Genomic DNA, 22,765 nt, shown 5'->3' on the forward strand with positions numbered 1-22,765 from the left:
CAGTAATTTTTTTCCCACTGCTAACAGAAATATCAATTTTAAAGATACCAGAGCATAGCTGGGTATTTGTGGTAGTAGCAATACAAAGAAATAATTGACAAGGAATTCAATTTTTACACATGGGAAAACAGGCAGTATTCTTTAATTTCAGCATGGTGGATAAATGATCATTGCAACAGTGAATATTTTCAATTCATTCTCAATTCAATTAAATTTATTCTTATTATCCTTTACAATACAAAGTAAGGTACTGTCAGTCCCACTAGTACAAAACAATCAAAACTGCAGCGACGCCACAGGGAATGGTACTGGTAAGATATTGTGCAGAAGACATAGATGATCAAAAGAACCACAACAATATCACACACAACATGTGTGTGTGTGTGTATGTGTAGATATATATATATATATATATATATATATATATATATATATATATATATATATATATATATATTGCCACAGGAGGCTGTCACAGAGGTGGCATTTATGTCCTCCAGGCCACGAGGGAGCAACCACCCTGGATCAGGAGAGGACCACAGGAGAGGAGCAAGGAGGCTCAAGCCCGTTGGGGCCTATGGACACCTCCAGGGGGCGCCCTGAGCCTCATGGAGCCCGGGAAACATTTACTTCCGCCACACCTGGGAAGATGGAAGAAGATCCTTCCAGGGACGCCCGGAGTGCTTCTGGGTGCAACAGCAGCACTTCCGCCACACCAGGAAGTGCTGCCGGAAGAACCTCATCAAGCACCTGGAGCACATCTGGGTGAGAATAAAAGGGGCCGCCTCCCTACCATCAGGGAGCTAGAGTCGGGAGTGAGAGCAGGACGAGGTTCCCGTGGAGAGAGAAAAGGCAGCCCACGGACAGTGAGAGAGAAGCCCGGAGTAGGGGTGATTGGTGCTGGGGGCACAGTGTGCTGTGCGGGACTGTGTCAATAGATGAAAATAAATGTGTGCTTTTATAAAAATCTGGTCTCAGTGTGGCGGTGTTCGGGCATATCTCACTATATATATATATATATATATATATACTAGTCATATACTATACTATATATATACTAGTCATTTAGCCCGTTACAATAACGGGCGCTAGAACAGTAGTGCATAAACATTAGTAGGAACAGTCTATATTAAATGGCAAGGGACTTTGACCTCATTCTTTTTGTTGGTCGTATTTTTCTTTCTTTCAGCCTTTCTTTTGTTGATGTTTACTTGCTGAGCTGACCATACTTCGTGGGCTGCCGCCGTGTATTGTGTGTCTTTAATTTTCTGTGACAGTAATACTGTCTTGTACGACTCTATTCAATAAGGGCGCGCACAAAAAGGCGAGCTTCAAAAGGGCGACCTCAATTGAGCGCGGCGAATAAAGGCGTTCATAGATAATTTAGTTCAAATGGCTCTGGAATATGTGAAGAGCAACAAAGGTGCAGATCTTCATTTACGCGCGCCAATTGAGGTCGCCCTTTTGAGGCTCACCTTTTTGTGTGCGCCCTTATTGAAGGATACCGTCTTGTATGTCCGCTGGCTTGTACGTCCATAATATACCTTTAATTTCCTCTGGCGGTAATACAGGCGTGCGCGTCGGTAATATGCCTTTAATCTCCTCTGACAGTAATACTGGCTTGTATGTGGCTGTAATATGCATCACTGTATTGTGTACCTTTAATTTCCTCTTGCAGTAATACTGGTTTGTATTTCCGTAAAATGCCTCTAACTTTCTCTGACAGTAATATCGCGCATCGCACCGTGGCCCGCGCATGCGCACTTCATCAGAAGACACCCACACACGGACACCTGGACACACATAGGGATTTTATATATATATAGATACTATATATATATATATATATATATATATATATATATATATATATATATATATATGTATAAATATATATATATAATATATTGGGGGCTTAACCCAAGCTCACGCCACTCACCAACCCCCCTTTTCTGCGCTATGTGCCAGCCACTTTGTGTCTCTGCTGCTCACTTTGTGAAGAGGCGGGGCTGAACACACCCCAAGGAGACGCGGTCGCTCCTCTGAAACCCCCTCTTAAAACGGTGATACAATGGGAAACAAATAAAGCTTTTTTTTACCTCCTCTTTGCTCGATCAGCTGCTAGCTTGACAAAAAACGTGACATAAAAAGCCACATAAAATCGTTGCACAAAATCATTGCACTTTTATACCTATAGAGTAGATATATACAGGTATAAATCCATCCATCCATCCATTTTCCAACCCACTGAATCCAAACACAGGGTCACGGGGGTCTGCAGGAGCCAATCCCAGCCAACACAGGGCACAAGGCAGGGAACAAATCCCCGGGCAGGGCGCCAGCCCACCACAGGGCACACACACACACACACACACACCCACACACCAAGCACACACTAGGGACAATTTCGGATCACCAATGCACCTAACCTGCGTGTCTTTGGACTGTGGGAGGAAACCGGAACACCCGGAGGAAACCCACGCAGACACGGGGAGAACATGCAAACTCCACGCAGGGAGGATCCAGGAAGCGAACCCGGGTCTCCTAACTGTGAGTCAGCAGCGGTACCCACTGCGCCACCGTGGTGCCCTACATTTATATATGTACTGCTCAAAAAAATTAAAGGAACATTTTTTAATCAGAGTATAGCATCAAGTCAATGAAACTTTTGGGGTATTGAATGAAATTAACAACACGCACACTAGAGGGGCAACAATGAGATGACACCCAAAACAGGAATGGTGTAACAGGTGGACGCCACTGACATTTTTCCCTCCTCATCTGTTTTGTCACTCATTTTGCATTTGGCTATGGTCAGTGTCACTACTGGTAGCATGAGGCCATACCTGGACCCTAGAAAGGTGGCACAGGTAGTCCAACTTCTCCAGGATGGCAGGCACATCAATACATGCCACTGCCAGAAGGTTTGCTGTGTCTCCCAGCACAGTCTCAATGGCATGGAGGAGATTCCAGGAGACAGGCAGTTACTCTAGGAGAGCTGGACAGGGCCCTTCGTAGAAGGTCCTTAACCCATCAGCAGGATCCACTGGCATCTGCTCCTTTGGGCAAGGAGGAACAAGATGAGTGCTGCCAGAGCCTACAAAATGACCTCCAGCAGGCAAGCCACTGGTGTGAATATCTCTGACCAGATCTATTCACAAGAAGCGGTGAAGGAAGGGCAAGTGTAATATTCTCATGAGTGAAGGACCTACATGATGAGCAGATGGATTTGAAACATTTTTGCATGCCTTTCTTGCATTTTAATGACCTGCTATGTCATATTTAGCCCTTCATTCATCATTCTGGCACCAATGTAACCAGCCTCGCCATTTTGGAAACACGGCTACTTTGTCCGCAGCACCGTGTTAGAAAAATTTCTGTATGCCCAATGCAAACGTGTCAATTATAAATTACAGTGTGATTGTTAAAGAAACAGTGCCAAACTCATTTTGAGGGTGCTATTGATATGTTTCATTGTTATTTTGGCGAATTATTTGTCATGTTTTTTCTAATAATGTATTTTCTATCAATTTTGTTCTTTTTACTATGTAGTTTCTACGTGGGCAGCATTGTTCTCTTTTGTTCATTGCATTTTGTGGATAAAACCCCCAAGAGGTGGGGCCATCCTTTCAGCACTGCTAAGGCCATATCACATCACGTGACTTTTCCATCAATTTTCAGGTGTAGCCATCATTTACATAATCTTAGTAAGTCAGAGATGTTGTGTTTCAGCCGGGGTTCCCTTCCTGACTGGAGTTCAAATTCATGGTTTAGGTCTGTTTTGTTCATTTTTTATTTTTTTTATTTATACTAGGGGGCTCTGCCCCCTGCTTGCTTCGCTCGCCCACCCCCGTGTTTGGTTTACCGGATATAAAATTTAAAGAGATTAATATTTTCATGGGAATTGTTACGTATGCATTATTTTCACTTTAAAAACATTTGTAAAAACAATACTTGTCCTTTATTTCTGGCCCCGTGCGTTGTTACATCTCTTTCTCGCAAGACGTATAACGCAGCTCGCGTTTGGGGGGGGGGCAGCTGAACACACACTAAGGATATGCCGTCGGGTCCTTTGCTGTCTTTCTGCTGCTGGTGAGCTGCAAACTGGATGCATTAGGATTAACCCTTTGCAGTCGTATTTAATTTTCAACGTCACGCTACATTAGTCGTAATTAATTATTGAAAAAACGCCAATAATTACAGCAGTTATTTTTTTTCAAGCACGTAGGAATAACACAGGCCACTTTTCTCGACCAGGCGACTGTGCAAATCGGTCAGAAACTTGCAGGGCCACCAGCGGTGGCCTGACGACCTAAAGCGCACTTTTTACTAAGGCCAGTTTTCTGGCCTAACGACCGCAAAGGGTTAAAAGTCAAGACAGAGGTAAAAAGCTTAGGGGTAACTGTTGACTGTAATCTGAATTTTAAATCACATATTAATCAGATCACTAGGACAGCATTTTTTCACTTAAGAAACATAGCAAAAGTTAGACCTCTTATATCATTGAAAGATGCTGAGAAATTAATCCATGCGTTTGTTTTCAGTCGACTAGATTACTGTAACGTACTCCTCTCAGGACTACCCAAAAAAAGACATAAATTGATTGCAACGAGTTCAGAATGCAGCTGCTAGAATCCTTACCAGGAAAAGAAAATCTGAGCACATTTCTCCAGTTTTGATGTCACTACACTGGTTACCTGTGTCATTCAGGATTGACTTTAAAATTCTGCTTATGGTTTACAAAGCCTTAAATAATCTCGCCCCATCTTATATATCGGAATGTCTGACATCTTATATTCCAAATCGTAACCTTAGATCTTCAAATGAGTGTCTGCTTAGAATTCCAAGAGCAAAACTTAAAAGAAGTGGTGAGGCGGCCTTCTGCTGTTATGCACCTTAAATCTGGAATAGCCTGCCAGTAGGAATTCGCCAGGCTAATACAGTGGAGCACTTTAAAAAACTGCTGAAAACACATTACTTTAACATGGCCTTCTCATAACTTCACTGTAATTTAATCCTGATACTCTGTATATCCAATTCATTATAATAACTATTCATGGTGGCTCTAAAATCTGTACTAACCCCTACTCTCTCTTCTGTTTCCTTTTCCGGTGTCCTTTTGGTGGTGGCCATCTACTCAAAGCACCGTGATGTTCCAACATTGATGGACTAAAAGCCAGAAGTCTGCATGACCATCATCATCAAATCCTTCCGTGAGAACTCTAAATACAAAGAGGACTATTTCATTTATGTTAGGTAGAATGCCCAGAGGGGACTGGGTGGTCTCGTGGCCTGGAACCCCTGCAGATTTTATTTTTTTCTCCAGCTGTCTGGGGTTTTTTTTGTTTTTTCTGTCCTCCCTGGCCAACAGACCTTACTCTTATTCTATGTTAACTAATGTTGTCTTATTTTAAGTTCTTACTTTGTCTTTTATTTTTCATTTCTTCATTATGTAAAGCACTTTGAGCTACTTTTTGTATGAAAATGTGCTATATAAATAAATGTTGTTGTTGTTGTTCTGCTTGTCACATGTCGTTGTTTTAAGAGCTGGGAGCACATGATGCGTGTCTGCCAAAAGCAACCCAACAACTGCTAGGTTAGATGTCTGTGGACTTGTTTTAAATGATGGCTCACTGCCTTGTCTCGTGTGATGTTGTAAAAACAATAATTGTCCTTTATTTCCGGCCCCGAGTGTGGTTAAATCTCTTTCTTGAAGGATGTATAACACTGCTCTCGTTGTGAAGGGGGGGGGGCATCTGCTGTTGCACTGCCCGTCGATCATTTTAAAGCCTGTACAGCCGCTGTCCTTTTTGCCACTTCGTGTCTCTCCTGCTCACGTTGTGATCGCTTCTCCGTGATCATAAATATACACCTGACCAAATTGTATTTTCTTTAAAATTAAACTTGTCGTTGCTTTAACTGTTGTGGGACCACAGATTCTCATAGCATATGGTCCATTATTGTGTAAATCTATGCTTTGTGCATTGAATGATGCGAAGGCGAAAAGACTTTGTTTTCCGCTCTTTGCCTTTTATTTCTGACCTTGCTTTGTCTTGCTATTTTTTCAATTACACCTGGTCCTGATGATTCATTTCCTTTTGTTTGCGCTAATGCGATCTTTTAGTCGTCGACGTTTCATTTATAACGTATTGTCCCTTATACGCTTTATATGCACTGAGACCCCTGGATTTTACACTACTGATTTTTTTGCTGGCCCTGCTCTGATATTGCTTGTACGTAGGACTTGTCTTGCAAGAATCTCATGTTCTATATCCCCGCGAGACGCTCCGTGGCCATTCTCTTTCGTCTCGCGGGTCTTTTATTTGTCTTCCGTGATCTTAACGTGAAGATCATGTATTGTCTCCTAGTCATTCCCTCCCACAGGATTACAGGATTTTTTTTTTTTATAATAAAGAGATTAAGGTTACTTTTGATGATTATTTGTATTAATTCTTTGTTTTTGACTGTGTCATTGTATGTAGGCTGCCCTCCACTGTATAAATCTTGAGGGTCTCCCACAGTTCCTGGCAGTTCATTTCGAATGCGCGGGGGGGTTTCGGTGAGTTCAATGTTTTTGCTGGTGCCTTGTGCTTAATTGGATTTTTTGACCTTCTGCTGTTTTTTCTTTTTTTGCTTTGCCTTGGCATGCTGGTTTTGGACTTTGTTTGCATTGGATTGCCTTTAGGCCACTCTTTTATGCCTTTTGTGTTCCTTGAGAACTTTACATGGAGCATTTTTTTGGAAATAAAATCCTTTTTACTTCTATAAAATGTTGCTGTTTGCCTATTTATCTAGCTGGGTTTGATGATATAGCCCCCTCTAGTGGGCATTTTTGGGACTTGTGTGCCTTGGGCCTACTAGTTATAACAGGAGACAGTCGGCAGCGCTCTTCTATGAAGGTCAGTTGCATAATGTGACGTACCCGGTGAGTCACTCCAACTAATCCACGACTCACCCCAGGTCTGATAAACAAAGTCGGTGATGGGATCAAACATTTGCTATTGAGTTTAGATGAAATCATGACTGTGATTGATTTTAGCATGGCATCTCTATGTGTGTCTGTGGAAACCTACAGTATGTACAACAATAACTTATGAAAAAATGTATCTATCTTTATCAAACATGTTACATGATGTTTTCCATTGATGCTGCCATGCTGCATGATGTCACAGGCGTCTGCCTGTTTCTTTTTTGGTTCCTCTACTAGTCTGGTCCATTACTTATCCCCATATCCTTCAAAAACCATCTGACGTACAGTATGTCCAATGATAACTGCGGAAAGTGTTTAATTTATCCAGGATTTTGCAATCTGCTCTGTTTAGTCATAAGACCAAGCCAATTGATTTGCTAAATTTTTGCACAAGTTGTTTTCGAGATACCTGATTTATTTAAATATACATGTGTGCACACATGGAGGCACACACAGTCGCCTGCACATGTGAACACATACAAACAGACAATTGCCCACCACATTTTGACCATTCTGACCACTAAACATCCATCTGTCTCTAATTGGCTAACAATTTCTCTCACCCTTCATCACTTAATAGCTAATGTGTGGTGAGTGCACTGCCACAGGAATGGCTGCCGTCACATCATCCAGAAGGATGCTACAGATTAGCTGTGGTTGAAGTGGCTCCTCGCTGTCTGTGTAAAGCACTTAGTGTTTGAAAAACACTATATAAATGTAATTATCTAACTATCTGTGTGGATTTTGCATGTTCTCTCTGTGTCTGCACACATTTTCTCTGTGTTTAAACAGATCTGAATCTTTATGTATATGCTTTTATGCTGAAAGAATCTTTATGTGTTTATTATGCTGCAAATATTATTACAAGAACAAGAAAATACGAACACATAACTCTAGTTCTTAAATCCTTACACTGGCTCCCGGTTAAATTTAGGGCAGATTTCAAAATCCTCCTTTTAACATATAAAGCATTAAATGGCCGAGGTCTGGTTTACTTGTCTGAACTTATCATGACTTACAAACCAGAGTGCACATTAAGATCTCAAGATGCTGGTCTGCTTATGGTTCCAAGGATTAATAAAATAACAATGGGAGGTCGAGCTTTTAGTTACAGGGCCCCTAAACTGTGGAATGGTCTGCCTGCTACTATAAGAGATGCCCCTTCGGTCTCAGCTTTTAAATCCCGGCTGAAGACTCACTACTTCAGTTTAGCACACCCTGACTAGAGCTGCTGATTAACTGTACAGACTGTATCTCTGTTATTAGTCATTAGCACTAAAACATAAGTAACATGATAGTTATAATTTGTTACTAACCCTCACCTATTCTGTTTCTCTTCTCGGTACTCAAATGTGGCATTTGGTGCCATGGCCCACCTGCCAAGTTGTTTTGCCTGCTTAAGGTAAAGTCATCCCTGATGGAGGATCGCAGGAATTGTGGGAAAGAGGGGTCCTTTCATCGGATTGGCTGGCCCAGCGCTGTTTCAGCCTTGGAATGGCCAATAGGGGGAGGCAGCTTGATGGATGAGGTGTCCAGGACTCTAAACAAATCCAAATCTTATTACGTGATATCATCTACTGTTAAATTTTGCTCCGTACTTCTAAATTTTTTATTTTTATACTGTATTGAGGATTTGTTCTGTTCTGTGTACTGCATTGTATTGTATTGACCCCCTTGTTTTGACACTCACTGCACCCCCAACCTACCTGGAAAGGGGTCTCTCTTTGAACTGCCTTTCCCGAGGTTTCTTCCATTTTTTCCCTACAAGGGTTTTTTTTTGGGAGTTTTTCCTTGTCTTCTTAGAGAGTCAAGGCTGGGGGGCTATCAAGAGACAGGGACTGTTAAAGCCCATTGCGGCACTTCCTGTGTGATTTTGGGCTACACAAAAAATAAAATTGTATTGTATTGTAATGCTGCGGTGGGTTGGCACCCTGCCCGGGATTGGTTCCCTGCCTTGTGCCCTGTGTTGGCTGGGATTGGCTCCAGCAGACCCCCGTGACCCTGTGTTCGGATTCAGCGGGTTGGATAATGGATGGATGGATGTATTGTAATGTGAACTTGTCTCAGCTCTCTGAGCCTGCACTTAGTGAATAGTGCTATACTCTTTAGTAAAAGAATAAGTGTCTGTGTCTCCATTCAGTTGCTATGTCTTGGTCATTCCAAAAGATGGCTCATCACAAAAAATTTTAATAATAAAATGTACTGCATTTTTCATTCCAACAGATGGTGCAACACAAACAGTAACACTGCTTGTATTAATTCCATAACAAATGGCATATAACAGAGACATATACATTGTATTTGTCATTCCAACAGATGGTGCAAACGGACGCTCCTGCTACGCGTTTTACTGTTTATACTTGCACACATACTTTACGTAAATCTGGAGGAATCCACCAGGTGGCAGTACGAGATATTATCACGGTGAGAACAGGTTCGGCTTCGCTGTGTTGTGAATTGCCTGGAACACCCATTAAATTCTGATGACACCTTACTGCAATATCTCTGAAAAGGATGTTTAATGATTAAATCCATCAATCCAGGGATGCGTCCATTCTAGCAGGCATTGGGCGTGAGGCAGAAACAATCCTTAGATGGGACATCAGCTCATCGCAAGGTGAATACAAGCACACACATACACTGGCGTCATTTTAGTGTCACCAAATCTGCATGTCTTTCAAAGGAAACCGGAGCTCACTGTGGAAACCCAGCAGGAAAACATGAAAACTCCAGGCAGGGAATATCAGCGATGTGACTCCCTGTGAGACAGCAGTGCTACCGCTCCACCACTGTGTCACCCCCATGTGTGTAATTGTTAAGAGTATTCATTATTTAAATGTAATTGACGACTTATCTGTAAAGTGTAACATACATATTTTAAAGCATTTCATCATGAAAGTGATATCAAGTATAAATCTAAGGATTCTAAATGTGCAGAGTGTTGGAATATCATACATTTAAGGTGTTCTGTGTGGTGATCTATTGCTGTTTGCCACTACGATCAGGTCAGGAGGAATCCCCAGAAAAAAAAGACGGCACAGAAGATGGTATGTGAGACTTTTAAAATGTATCTTCTCATTACGATCGGAAATATGCGATGCCTAAAATATAAAAGCACCACAAATGCATTTGTATGTCAGCATTTTGCTTCACCACATCAAACCATTCATCGAACATCGAAGTGCGCACATCGATCTCATAGGATCCGCATAGAGGCTTTCTGTCACATGTAGATAGTAAACAGAGACTCTGACGTCACTTTCCAGCTTTTAGCACACTGCGCCCCCCCACTTTTTGCTGGTAATGCAACTCACGCACGAGTCGCTTTCATTTCTGAGGACCAGCTCAGAGGATGCGTCAAATGAACACTGGGAACGCGTGGCAGACATGATGTGGGCAGGCACACGTTCTGAGCGTGAAGTATAAACGAGCCCTAACACTGCAATTTAGAATCCAAAACCAAATGGGATATAACAGAGACATATGCATTGCATTCTTTGTTGTAACAGATGGTGCATTACAAACATTAACATTGGTTGTATGAATCCCATACCAAATAGCTTATAACATAAACACATGCATTGTATTTTTCATTCCAACAGATGGTGCATCACAAATATTAACACTGCTTTTATGAATCCCATACCAAATGGCATATAAGAGATATATATATACATTGTGTTTTTCATTCTAACAGATAGTGCATCATAAACATTGGTAGTAATGCATTTTATTACTACATGCATTATAAAAAACATTCCAATAGATGTTCCTCTGCAAGGATTAACACTGAGTTGATTACTTAGATTTCAACCTGTCTTACACAGGTAGCACAGCTAGTACTAAAATAAATGGAGTTGGATTGAACTGGATTAGTCACTTCAAGAATGCGGCACTTCAATATTCCACCTGAACTTCTATTTCACATATCTTTGGATGCTCTTAAAAATAATACAGAACTTCTAAAATGGCTCTTTACTGGATTGTAGGTCTGTTCTGGAAAGGGTCTTTGTCATATTAAATTGGTTCTTTGGGCTTTGAAAAGAATCATAATATGTGGACACCACAGAAATCTTTAATGTATAGTTGGCTACCTAGCAGAATACTAACAGATAAAAACAAAACTGAAATTAGTCTGTGTTATTAGTTAGTCCTTTAAAATTAGGAACCAGTATAGTATTTTTTAAATCTGCTTTCAGGGAGAATTATGGAATTTGCTATCTAAATAAACAAAGGTTCGTTCTGTAACTTCCATGTGGATGGTTCTTCTGAGAGCTTTCGCATCGACCTGAAGAATAGCTTTGGCATCTTTATCATTAAGAGTGTACTAACCTTTCATTGACGGTAGAGGGCACCAGAAATAGTCTTTTCACCCTGACCACTACATTCCTAGTAATTTTTTTTTTTGCATGTGAAGTAAATAAATAACGCTCACATTCTTGCGCTGGTCTGTGATTAAACATTCCCGGAAAGCCATCACAGACGTTAATGGGATTTGTCTGCTTCACTGCTAGCAGATTAATGAAAGCGGAGACCATACTGTACAATTAATATTGCAATGTTCTTGCAGCTTCGCATTCTTTAACACCCTAAAAAAATAATATAATAATATTTTTAACACGTTATATATGGAACATTTAAAAAAAATGTGTTGTTGATCACTTACTCCCAGCTCACGTCGGCATCACCATACTGAAGTAATAAAATTTCTTTAATTCCCTAACCGGTATTACTTTAGACTCTAAGCAATTTAAACGTTAATTCTCAGGGCACTCATCCACACGTTATCGAAGCGATTAGATCCACTTTAGAGTTGCTGTCGTAGCCAATCCTGACAGTAGCCGGCGTTGGACAGAGTGCCAGGTCATCGCGCACACACACGCCCATGAAGGTCCACTTGACAGGGGCAAGTTAATCAATAGCACGTCCGTTTGTTGAGGATGGATTAATAAAAACACACACACCTTACAAAGCCACGGAAAAATAAGGAGAACCGGCGGAACTGCTCACACACCGGGCTCGGACTATGAGTCGAATTCAAGATTTTACAGCTGTGAGCCCACTGCGACTGAAACAAAAGGATAACTAACTAACTATCTAACAAAATAATAAATAAATAAATATAAACATGAAGATAAGGCACAATACGATAGATAGATAGATAGATAGATAGATAGATAGATAGATAGATAGATAGATAGATAGATAGATAGATAGATAGATAGATAGACTCCAATTCCACCCGGGGTGGTAAACGTTAACATTATACAAAGTTATTGTCTGTATACCTGCATTTTTATCACTCTTTAATATTGTTTTTTATCAGTATGCTACTGCTGGAGTATGTGAATTTCCCCTTGGGATTAATAAAGTATCTATCTATCTATCTAGATAGGAAATGCACTGTATGATATGCAGACAGGTAGACAGACAGATATGAAAGGCACTATATAAAAGATAAATATAAAAAGCATTATATAATAGATATACATGAAAGGCACTATATAATAGATAAGACAGTATATAATAAATACAGTAGATATGAAATGCTGTGGTGTGCTGGTGCCCTGTCCTGGGTTTGTTTCCTGCCTTGCGCCCTGTGTTGGCTGGGATTGACTCCAGCAGGCCCCCCTTGACCCTGTAGTTAGAATATAGCGGGTTGGATAATGGATGGATGGATATATGAAATGTAGTGTATGATAGACAGAAAAACATATGAAAGACACTATATAATAGATAAGTCACAATATGATAGCTAGCTAGCTAGCTAGCTAGCTAGCTAGATAGATAGATAGATAGATAGATAGATAGATAGATAGATAGATATTAATGACACTGTGTTAGATAGACAGACAGACAGATAGATAAGGTACTATATAATAGATAGATAATATAATGATTTAATGGTTTTGGTTAAATCAGGTTCGCATTTGAGTATGGGTCATATTCTAGCAAGACGATCTTAAAATCCTTGGAGCCGCGTCCTTTTCCCAAACTAGCATTTTTCAATTCAGAGTCCAAGTCTATTCTGGCAGCATCAGGTGCAAAGAAGGAGCCAACCCTGGTCGGGGTGCCACTCTTTCGCTGGGCCGCGGTGTAAAACCGGTCATCCATGAGCTTTTAGGCAGCAGCGCTCACCTCTGCGGCACCAAGCGCCGGTGATCACTTTCGTATATTGTGTGTTGATCGAGCGTTTGCTTGTAAGAAAAGTGCAGTTTTCAACACCTGTAGCCCCTCTGCTGCGTTGAAAGACAAACTTCAAAATGAAAAGACAATCGTGAGGAACTGGAGCTGCACATTTGTAGTTATAATGTATTCTAAAGCACGTTGAGGTTATGTTATGTATTTGCATAATGTCTATTTTGTTCTTTGTATCTTATGGTAGTGTTCATCGCTACTGTAAAATGAATTAAGAAAAAGAAAGAAAGAAAGAGATCGACAATGTCCTAAATAAGTAAATCCATTGACTGCAGGGTTCGACAGATACGCTTCCCTTATAAATCGAGCCATTCCATGACTTAATTGATGAAATCAAACAAACCAGAGGAAATTAAAATTGATTTTACACTAAACATGCGACTTAAGTCATATAGCGATCGTCTGGATATGTTTCCAGAATTTTAAATGATAAAAGCTGAACATTATAGGGCATATTAACGGAGAGATGTATAATAATAATCAAAATTGCAGTTTATAAAATTCCTCCTAATATCCTTCAGTTCCAGTTGAGTATTTAGCGGTTTGAAGTCAGACCGCAGCTAGTCGTCAGGGAAGAAAATGAAGATGAATGGCACGTAGAATTTATTCTCTCGATGAAGCTGAAATGCGCAAAACTCACGGCGGCTTATATTTCAAGCGAGAAGATAACCAAGTAAACCAAGAAAAACATGAATGTGTTTTTTTTTTTTTTTTACATTTTAAAGAGTCCCCAGAATGAAAAAACAATACCGGTGTCTTAGGGATAGTGACAAAGCGACGCTATATGACGCAGTAAGGCGCTACAAACGCACTCGACTTTTTCGTATGTATTCGGTATGTTGACATTCAGTTATCTGAAAGTATTTGCGCACCTATCGCTTATGGACTGTTAGAAAAGAACAACAGTCAGCTGCAATATTTTGAGATTATTTTAGAGAATTCGCCACCTTTAGTCCTTGATACACATATCAACACGAGACCTGAGGAATTAGTGTTTTTTTAATCGCATGCAAAGCAATCAAAAAGTACTTACTGCCAATATGCGAGAGAAGCAAAAGCGCCGAGACGTGCGTTTTCATTTTGCACTGCTGCTATCTACTCGGTTCGGGGGCTCAGTGGCGGTAGCCGCGGGGTCTGCTCAACTGCATGTCTTTTCCCTGTCGGTATCCTCCTCGTGCGGAGTGGCGAGCCGGGACTCAGGCGGCGCGGCGCACATTTGGCTCTCACGCATCCCTGGCACCGCACGCGCACCTATTCTTCACAGTGAGGCATGTGCTCGGGGGCTGCGCTCCGCTCCACTCCACATTGCATCACTGGGCTGAGACCCAGGACTTTGAAGACGCACGTTCGCGAAAGTGCCCAGCTGGGGATGGCAGGTTTGATCTTGTCAGTTTTTTGGCGATGTTGGCAAAGGGCGAACCGTCTGCGATTTGCCATCGTTATGCAGTAAGTAGATGAGCAGCCGGGAAGGTGCGCTGCCACCCCAGAACTTTAAGGTTCAAGTTCACAGAGCAGGCTCGCGGACTCTGCACGGATGTAATCAATGATCAGCTCAAAGCAGACGGCGCTACAAGGCCAGTACTGGTTACAAAATGCACAAATGTTAAAAAGGAACAAGAATTAAAACCCTGTGCTCGATTTCGTATAGAGGAATTTGCTGGGGCCGTTTCTGAATGTAATTCAAGGCTGATTTTTTAAAATGTAACTTCGTGAAAGAAACAAAAACATAAGAACATTAATTTACAAACACTATTATCTCTATCGTGGTGATTTAGAAGGCATTTGCTAAAGTTACCGTACATCACTTATAAACTTTTAACTACTCCCAATGAGAGGTTTTTTTCTTGCCATTAATGACTATTTTTAAGAAATACTCCACCCAAAAATTATATTTCTTACGCTTCTACTGATAGTTGAGAAAAAAATTCATGTTGTCATGCAGCACGGAGATAAAAAAAAGTTTATAATATAATTAAAACCAGTGGTGATCAAAGTTGTACAACGGCAAACAATGTGAAAAATGTCCCGTTACTCGTATTGCATAACGCATAAGTTGGTTATCCAGTCATGAACTCAAAAATTACTATTAAATACATACTTCCGGAAAAAAACCGAGCACACAGGAAACGCAAGTCAGGTAGGATTGCCTTTTTGAACTGAAGACCCGCCTCTTCCCCACATTTTATTGGTCAAGAGTCTCTGGCCCCGCCTCTCCCACACATTCATTGGTCAAGAGTCTCCGCCTCAGCTCAAAATGGCAATCCCAAGTGACTTGCGTTTCCGGTTTATAAAACGGAAGTATCCGTTTAATATTTTAGCAGAAATGCATGCGTTTTGAGAATACCAATGGATAACATATTAGATTAAATTAAGATTAGATAAACGTATTAATCTAATGGAGAAATGCAAATGCATACAGCAGCAGAAACATTAAAAACAAGAATACACACTCACAGGACAGATAGTACATACAATCAATCGATAAATAAAAAATAAAAATAAACTTGAATACATTGGCTAGAAGCATTGAATTTCCTGATAGCAGTGGGCAGGAAAAAAACCCCAGAATCACTTCTTAGCACATCATGGTAGAATGGACCTGTAGCTTAAAGTGCACTAAGAGCGCGCCTCCTTGAGGGGATGAAGGTGTTTTTTCATGATGGCATCCAATTTTGCCACCATCCTCTTTTCCACAACAGCTTCCAGTGTGTCCAGGTTTTGCTCTTTGATGGAGGAGGCTTTCCTGATAAGTTTGTTCAGGCACTTTGAGCTCAAGTTGCTTCCCCAGGAGACTGCAGCGTGGAACACTACACTGTCTACTTTGGACTGGTAGAAGATTTTCAACAATTTGCTACACACACCAAAAGACCAGAATTTTCTCAGGATGTCCAGTCTGCTCTGGCCCATCTTGTACAGCACCACTGTGTTGTCAGACCAGTCCAGTTTGTTGTAGCTCTGCACCACTTTCTTGGCATCCCTGTGAATGGTCACTGGTCTCAGAGGCTTCTTAGCATGTTGGAAGTCCACCACTTTTGTCTTGGTAATGTTGAGTTGCATGCTATTGTCTCTGTACTACAACACAAAGACCACCATGACTTTCGTGTACTGCGACTCATCTCCATTATTAATGCAGCCTATGATGGAGGAGTCATTTGAAAATTTCTGTGGATGGCAAGTGCTGTATATATTATACTGTATATAAGACTCTAATTTTCTGCTAATGCTATGTTACATAAGCGTATATTTCTTTCTTTCTTAATTACTTATTTGTTATTATTGTTTTTCTTTTCTTATAACTACATCTTAGACATTGTGTAAAGCACTTTGAGCTACATTCTGGGAATGAAAATGTGCAATAGAAGTAAATAGTGTTGTTGTCAGAAGATTTCAAGTAAATGAATAGCAGCTATGGATCCTGATGGTTTCAAATAGAAGCCAACTGCTGAACGTATTTCGATTTAAGTTTGATAGTGTTTGAAAAGGCCGCTTTGTGCACTAGTAAATGGCGGCACATCTTTAAGTTGTCACACGTGTGTCTGAGGATCACCTTCCTGGCACATCCACGGTATGTAATCCCACCACTGGACGTGAGGAGGTGCTGTCACTACTGGTATCGTCTCTTTCTGTCCCCTCAACACAAAGTAGATGCCCAGTGAGAACAACTGACTCCACCCATTCTGGTTGGAGGACTATATATTCGTGGTGCTTCCAGAAGGTGGGGCCTTTCCAATGACATCGCCAACCTCCATGCGGGCGTTACGCGCTAGCCACTTCATGGCTCTGCCTCTCGCGTATGAGGAAGCGCATGTACAATTTAAACAGATTGTTATTTTCATGGGAATTACATATGCATAATAGATCTAACTATTTTACATTACAGCAAGTAATTAACCATAGTAAAAAAATAGTAAAATATAATGAAAGAAAATTATGTTTCATGTTGTGTTAGAGGTATTCGTTGTATTATACGTTTTTGTTCTGGTTGGCTTTGAAATTAACACGCAAATAGTTTTTAAACTTACACTTTTACTGTAGAACTTCAGTAAAAACAATATTTGGAATTAACTTTTCGTCAATATCGCTTTGAATTTTGATTCCGTGTTTGGAGTTACATCGTGACAACGCAACGTATAACTGCCTGTGAGTGAATATCATTTCTTTCTCTCTAATTAATTATCCGACTTATTTGTCCCTGTGATTTGTTAATTGTCATAGCAAAAGCTATTCTAACGGGAAGCTGTAAACGTTTTAATACAAATGGCATATCAAGATCTCCTTTGGTGTCTAATGTTATCCTCTGAAGATGTACTACATTACCTTTCTTGTTGCCTGTTAATATTTTACATATCAGAATTGTTTGACCAATTCTGAATACAACTAATCTTGTCCTATTGCATAGCCCATCACGCATACATAAATTACACAATAATATTATGATACATCCTTCTTTCAACAGTAATTCGTGCGGTGGAAGACCAGACGGTGTTAGCAGTTGTAGATATTCTACAGGATATTGTAAGTTGATGTCTTCCACACAATCACCACCAACTGTTTCAGTATAATCTATTGATACGCATTTAACCAATTTGCCGTGTAATCGATCGATAATTTTCACGTTAATTCATTTGACTTCATCGTTTCTCGGTGCTAGGATTGCCTGTGTATTCATTTCTTTGGTTGATAACCCTTCGGGATGAAATTCTTCAATAAGATTTGGACATAATAAGTATTCCTTTATTAGGAACTTAAAGTGAGGAAAACGTAAAAATATATAACAGGAACTGTGTCTGACAAAAGCATCCACACGATTGAGAGGTGAGAGGACCGTGGGCCGCTAACTTTAAATGGTTGAGAGGAGGGCAGGACTTGAAAAAATCTCTTGACAATAGTCTCGTCTCGTCTCAAGATTTTCTTTTATAATAAAACAGATATGATCTTTTCAAAGCAAAAAGGTCAAGGTATGTCTGAAAAGCTGATAGTAAATAGATATATTACTCAGAACTATTAAGGGATATTAAGGATGTTTACAGATGGATCCAAAGATAAGTTGACGGGAAATACTGCATCAGCCTTTATGTCCCAGAATTACAAGTACAGTACAATCCCTCTTAATTGGCCTCACATTAACCGGCCGATGGATTAACCGGCCTGTTAAAATAAAATAAAATTAAAAAAAAAATGTTTTTAATCCTGAGTTCTTCTTTATATTATATATATATGCACTTCCTTCTTCTCTGGAAGATGAGAGGGCTCCTACTGTCAGAGTGATTTCCATTTACATATTCCTTTATGAATTTTCCACAATGCCTTCTTCTTTCTACCTGGCGGCTCCCCTGCTTCTGCCATTTGGGCCCTGCAACAGGGGAGTCACCCTACCGGCAGGTGAAGCTGCCCTCCACACTGGTCCGGTAGCCCTCCGATCCCTGGCTACGTCGGGCTCCATCCGGACCGAGACTTGGGTTCTTTCCCCAGCGGCCAGTGCACTCACACTGGGGCTAAACCAGCCCAAAGCCTCCACGACTGCCGCTGCCTTTCGATGACCAGTTGTCTTCAATACCGGTAACTCCAGCTCCTTGATCGCTCAGCTGGAGCGGCCGCTTTCTTCAGCCCCACCGAGTGTCGGCCAAACACTCATCTGCAGGGGTTCACCTCCTAGCTGCCTGCCTTTGCTCCATTGCATATTCTCTCACTCACTTGCTCGCTCTCCTGCACCGGCTTTCCTCTGTTTGCTTCCTTCTCCATTAACCTCCTGTTCTTTCCTGTTCTCCCCCTAGCTGCCTCGTGCTTCTATTTATCATGGGGACGTGCATCAGATGTGGCAATTAGCAGTTCCCGGGAACAATTACGGATGTGGGTGATCGCTAGGATCACCCGCCTCACGAATTTCCCTGGAACCAATCAGACACACATACTCGCTAAGCGATTATTTATTTAAAAAGTGGCCTTTTTGACTTGACCTGTGGACCCGCTACACCACACTGTCCAGTCGTCGTACGAGAAAAAAACCTGTGTGCAAAATCATGGATGAAGCCTTATGGATATGGTTTCTTCGGGAACGTCAAAGAGGTACAGTACATACCTTAGAAATATTTTTCTACATGAAAATAGGTATGCGTCGGATTAACCGGCCAAAACGGCAACCAGCCATTGGTCCAGTCCCAAGGTGGCTAGTTAAGATGGATTGTACTGTATATATAAAGAAAAGACTGTCTGATTATTTATCAGTATTCACAACTGAACTGACAGCCATTATTATGGGTCTACAATGGATAGAAGAACTATGTCCCAACAGAGTACTTATCTTTTCTGATTCCTTTGCTGTCTTACAGAACATTAAAATGGCTAATTCTTTAGCAAGGCCAGACCTGCTACTGGAACTGAATCAAGCATTGTAACGGTTGCAGAATATGGGTCTATGTGTTAGATTTTTATGGGTCCCAGTACATAAAGGGGTCAAAGGACATGAAATAGTTGATGATTTGGCAAAAAAAACCCACTCAACATTCTTCTTTTGATTTAAGACTAGAATCCCTGAAGCCTTACGAAAAAACTCATAATCCCAGGTCACCTTAAATTCCCTCACACCTCTGCATTAGCATCTTTTGTTTTGCAATAGGAAGCTCTGCAATCTGCTTGTGATGTTACGCTGTAGGAAGATAAGTAAATAAATCAAGGTAAATAGGTAAATAACTTTCAATCCGGCCTTTTTATAAGTAACATATAAATCTTTTTTTATATAAAGACCATCACAAAACATAATCACAAACAGAACTTTGTACAATACCTTGGCGAGCTCTGTAAGTCCTGCTGTTTCGATGAAGGACATGCGTGTGTCAGATTTACTGGCAGGATGACGCTCAACCTCTTGCTGCATCCAAACGGTGCCAGGTGATTTAAAATCCTGGACAGACAAACAGACTTCCACGGTAGCGTTTTATATAAGAAGATAGTAACAATAAGAGCAGCTCACTACTCAAAACGGTAAATGCAGGAATGACCAGGAATTGATCCCGCAACCTCATGATTATGAGTCAGCAGTTCTTACCTCTGCACCAGCCAAGGGGTTGTGTTAGCATCGTACCCTAACCCAGTTTCTTTTTCTGCAGTTATATTCTTGAATAAAAGCGCACTTGTTTTGTTATACAGTACTTGTACCTTTTGTGAAACTGTTTATTTGATATTTGGACTTCAGTCTTCACACAGTGTACACTTTTTGTCTACATTTTGTCAATTATTTGAAAACATGAAAAATGTTTTTGTTCTATTTATTTTTTCAACAATTCCTGCCTCGCATTTTCTGTCATCCTACGTTTACATAGATTGCTGTAGACACGGAACACACATGAAATGTATGTATTCCAAATGGTGATATATTATTTACCCTGTACAATTCAAGGCACCTCACTGCCAGATAAACAGACTTGACTTGGGAAAACTTTTTGCCAGAGTTGAGCTGCGACAGTTGGGGAGGGGGACAGTTGGGGGTGGGGGTTGGATGGGATAGCAGGCTGCTTACTGCTTGTGCTAATCGACACATTTGCAAAACAAAAGACGCTAATGCAAAGGTGCGAGGGAATTTAAGGCGGCTCGGGATTACGGGTTTTTTAAAAGTCTTCAGGGATTCTAGTGTAAAAGGTGACACTTGGTAAATCAGAAATTAAAAGTCAGGTGAGAAATCAATGTGATTAGGCAAAAAATGTGGGACACTGATGATAAGGAAAGACATATGTTGTCACACACATGTGCATGGGAGGCTCAAATAGTGTCATTCCTGAGCTGGACCAGGGGTTGGAGTGTGGTAGAAATTTAACATCTTATTAAAGAAAGAAACATCCTCTAACAGAACAAATCAGTATAGGACATCTGCTGATTTCTTAGTCATCTCTTAGTCATCCTTCAGTACATTTTATATATTACATCAACCTTCTGGTACATTCTTTATTTACTTGACCATCTCAGTATTTTTCCAAAACCATTTCTTATATTTCAGTGTACATTTTGTTGTTCACTTTTATCTGGTTTCCTGGTGTGCCTGAACAGGTTTCTGACGTTTATTAAGTCTTTATGCTATGTTACCCTAAAATTATTCATCCACAGGAGCTTCTAATACTCTCTCCTTTTGCCCCTCTGCAGACCGAGTGAAGACCGTACTTCCCAGTAGCACAGTCTCGACTGTACTTCCCAGTAGCACCGCCTCTGATCCACCCTCTGATGACATCACTCCCAGCACCATATAATGACATCCTATCCGGTCCAGAACCCACCTCTACAGGCATCACTTCCTCTTCTGGTCTCCTGAAACTCTACCTCTTCCCGCTTGTGTGATATATATACCAGAGAACCTATTTGTTAACCAGATCCATTTTGAAGTCTGTTCTGTAAAGATGTGTTTTTTGTTTTGCGGCCTGATATTTCAGTATATGGGGTGGTCATCCCCAAACCTTTTTCTGCCTCTGACTCTTTTTCTATTACAGTGTATTGGATACAAAGAAGTGTTGGATCCATGAGAAAAGGGGGCCAAACAAGGAGGGAAGAAATTATATTAACAAGTCTCAGAATTGGGCACACTAGATTAAATTATTCATTATTCAAGACAGGACCACTTCAGTCTGGAGTATGCAGATCGTGTAATCAATTAGAGACAGTACAGCATATTTTATTAGGGTGTGTGGCATATAAACTACAATGAATTCAATATTTTAAATCCCTAGGAATGGGTAATTTGACATTAGAACAAGTATTAAGGTATGGAGATGAGTTTAAACTGATTCATAGATCCACATTCTGTTATTTAAAAACTATAGGGTTATTTGAAAGCATTTAATTGGGAAATATAGTGTGACCACTAGAGGGTGCTTCTGCTGCCCAAACCCTGACACAGACAGAGGTGGACAGTTCAGCACACACCCTTTTTGTATTTTTTTCCTTTTTCCACATGGGAAACTCTTTCTCCTGTTTCCCACCTGTACAACATAGTTCAAGCACAGAAAATACAGCACCAAACACTTTAATTTCTTTTTCTTTCCTTCTCTGTCCATCTGCACTCCTCCTGGCAAGCTTCGACCTCTTCCACCCAACTCTGGCTCCCATTGTAGTGGCTGCTGGCTCCTTTTATAAGGTACCTGGAAGTGCTCCAGGTGCTTGATGACCTTCTTCCAGCACCACTTCCGGGTGTGGCAGAGGTGCTGCAGCACTCCCTGGCAGTGCCCACAGAACCTAACAGGGCTGTGACAAGGTCCAGCTCCCATGGAGCCCAGCAGGAGTCTGAGGCACCACTGCAACCCAAGGGAGGTAATGCTCTGGATATGTTCTTTCCCCTGGTCCTTCCAGTGTAGAGGTGGACCCCAGCCATACGTCACAATAGGTATTTCTAGTTATACAGGGTGGCACACAAAAAACCGAACCATCTCCGACTCCAATGTCAACGTACGTTTCTTAGCCCATACACACGAAACGAAAGATATGCAAGACAAAAATGTGCACTTACTGGTTAGAGGAGGTGCTGGAAATTATTTCCTTGTGTGTCAATACACTTTTCTGAACGCCGTACCATATTGTCATAGATGCGACGCAGCTCAGCCGCTTCAGTTGTTCTAA

At 40.9% G+C, this 22,765-nt stretch overlaps 1 protein-coding gene across 1 annotated transcript in view; it reads right to left on the reverse strand.

Annotated features, from left to right (window-relative positions):
* Positions 1-14,660, reverse strand: part of rxfp1 (relaxin family peptide receptor 1) — a 182,970-nt gene extending 168,310 nt beyond the window's left edge. Inside the window, exon 1 of the mRNA XM_028802659.2 lies at positions 14,202-14,660. Coding sequence (XP_028658492.2) covers positions 14,202-14,247 — 46 coding nt within the window. The 5' untranslated portion in view covers positions 14,248-14,660. The remainder of the gene's footprint in view (positions 1-14,201) is intronic.
* Positions 14,661-22,765: the final 8,105 nt, after the last annotated feature.

This window comes from Erpetoichthys calabaricus, chromosome 5 (genome assembly GCF_900747795.2).
Source record: "Erpetoichthys calabaricus chromosome 5, fErpCal1.3, whole genome shotgun sequence".
Taxonomy (NCBI): domain Eukaryota; kingdom Metazoa; phylum Chordata; class Cladistia; order Polypteriformes; family Polypteridae; genus Erpetoichthys; species Erpetoichthys calabaricus.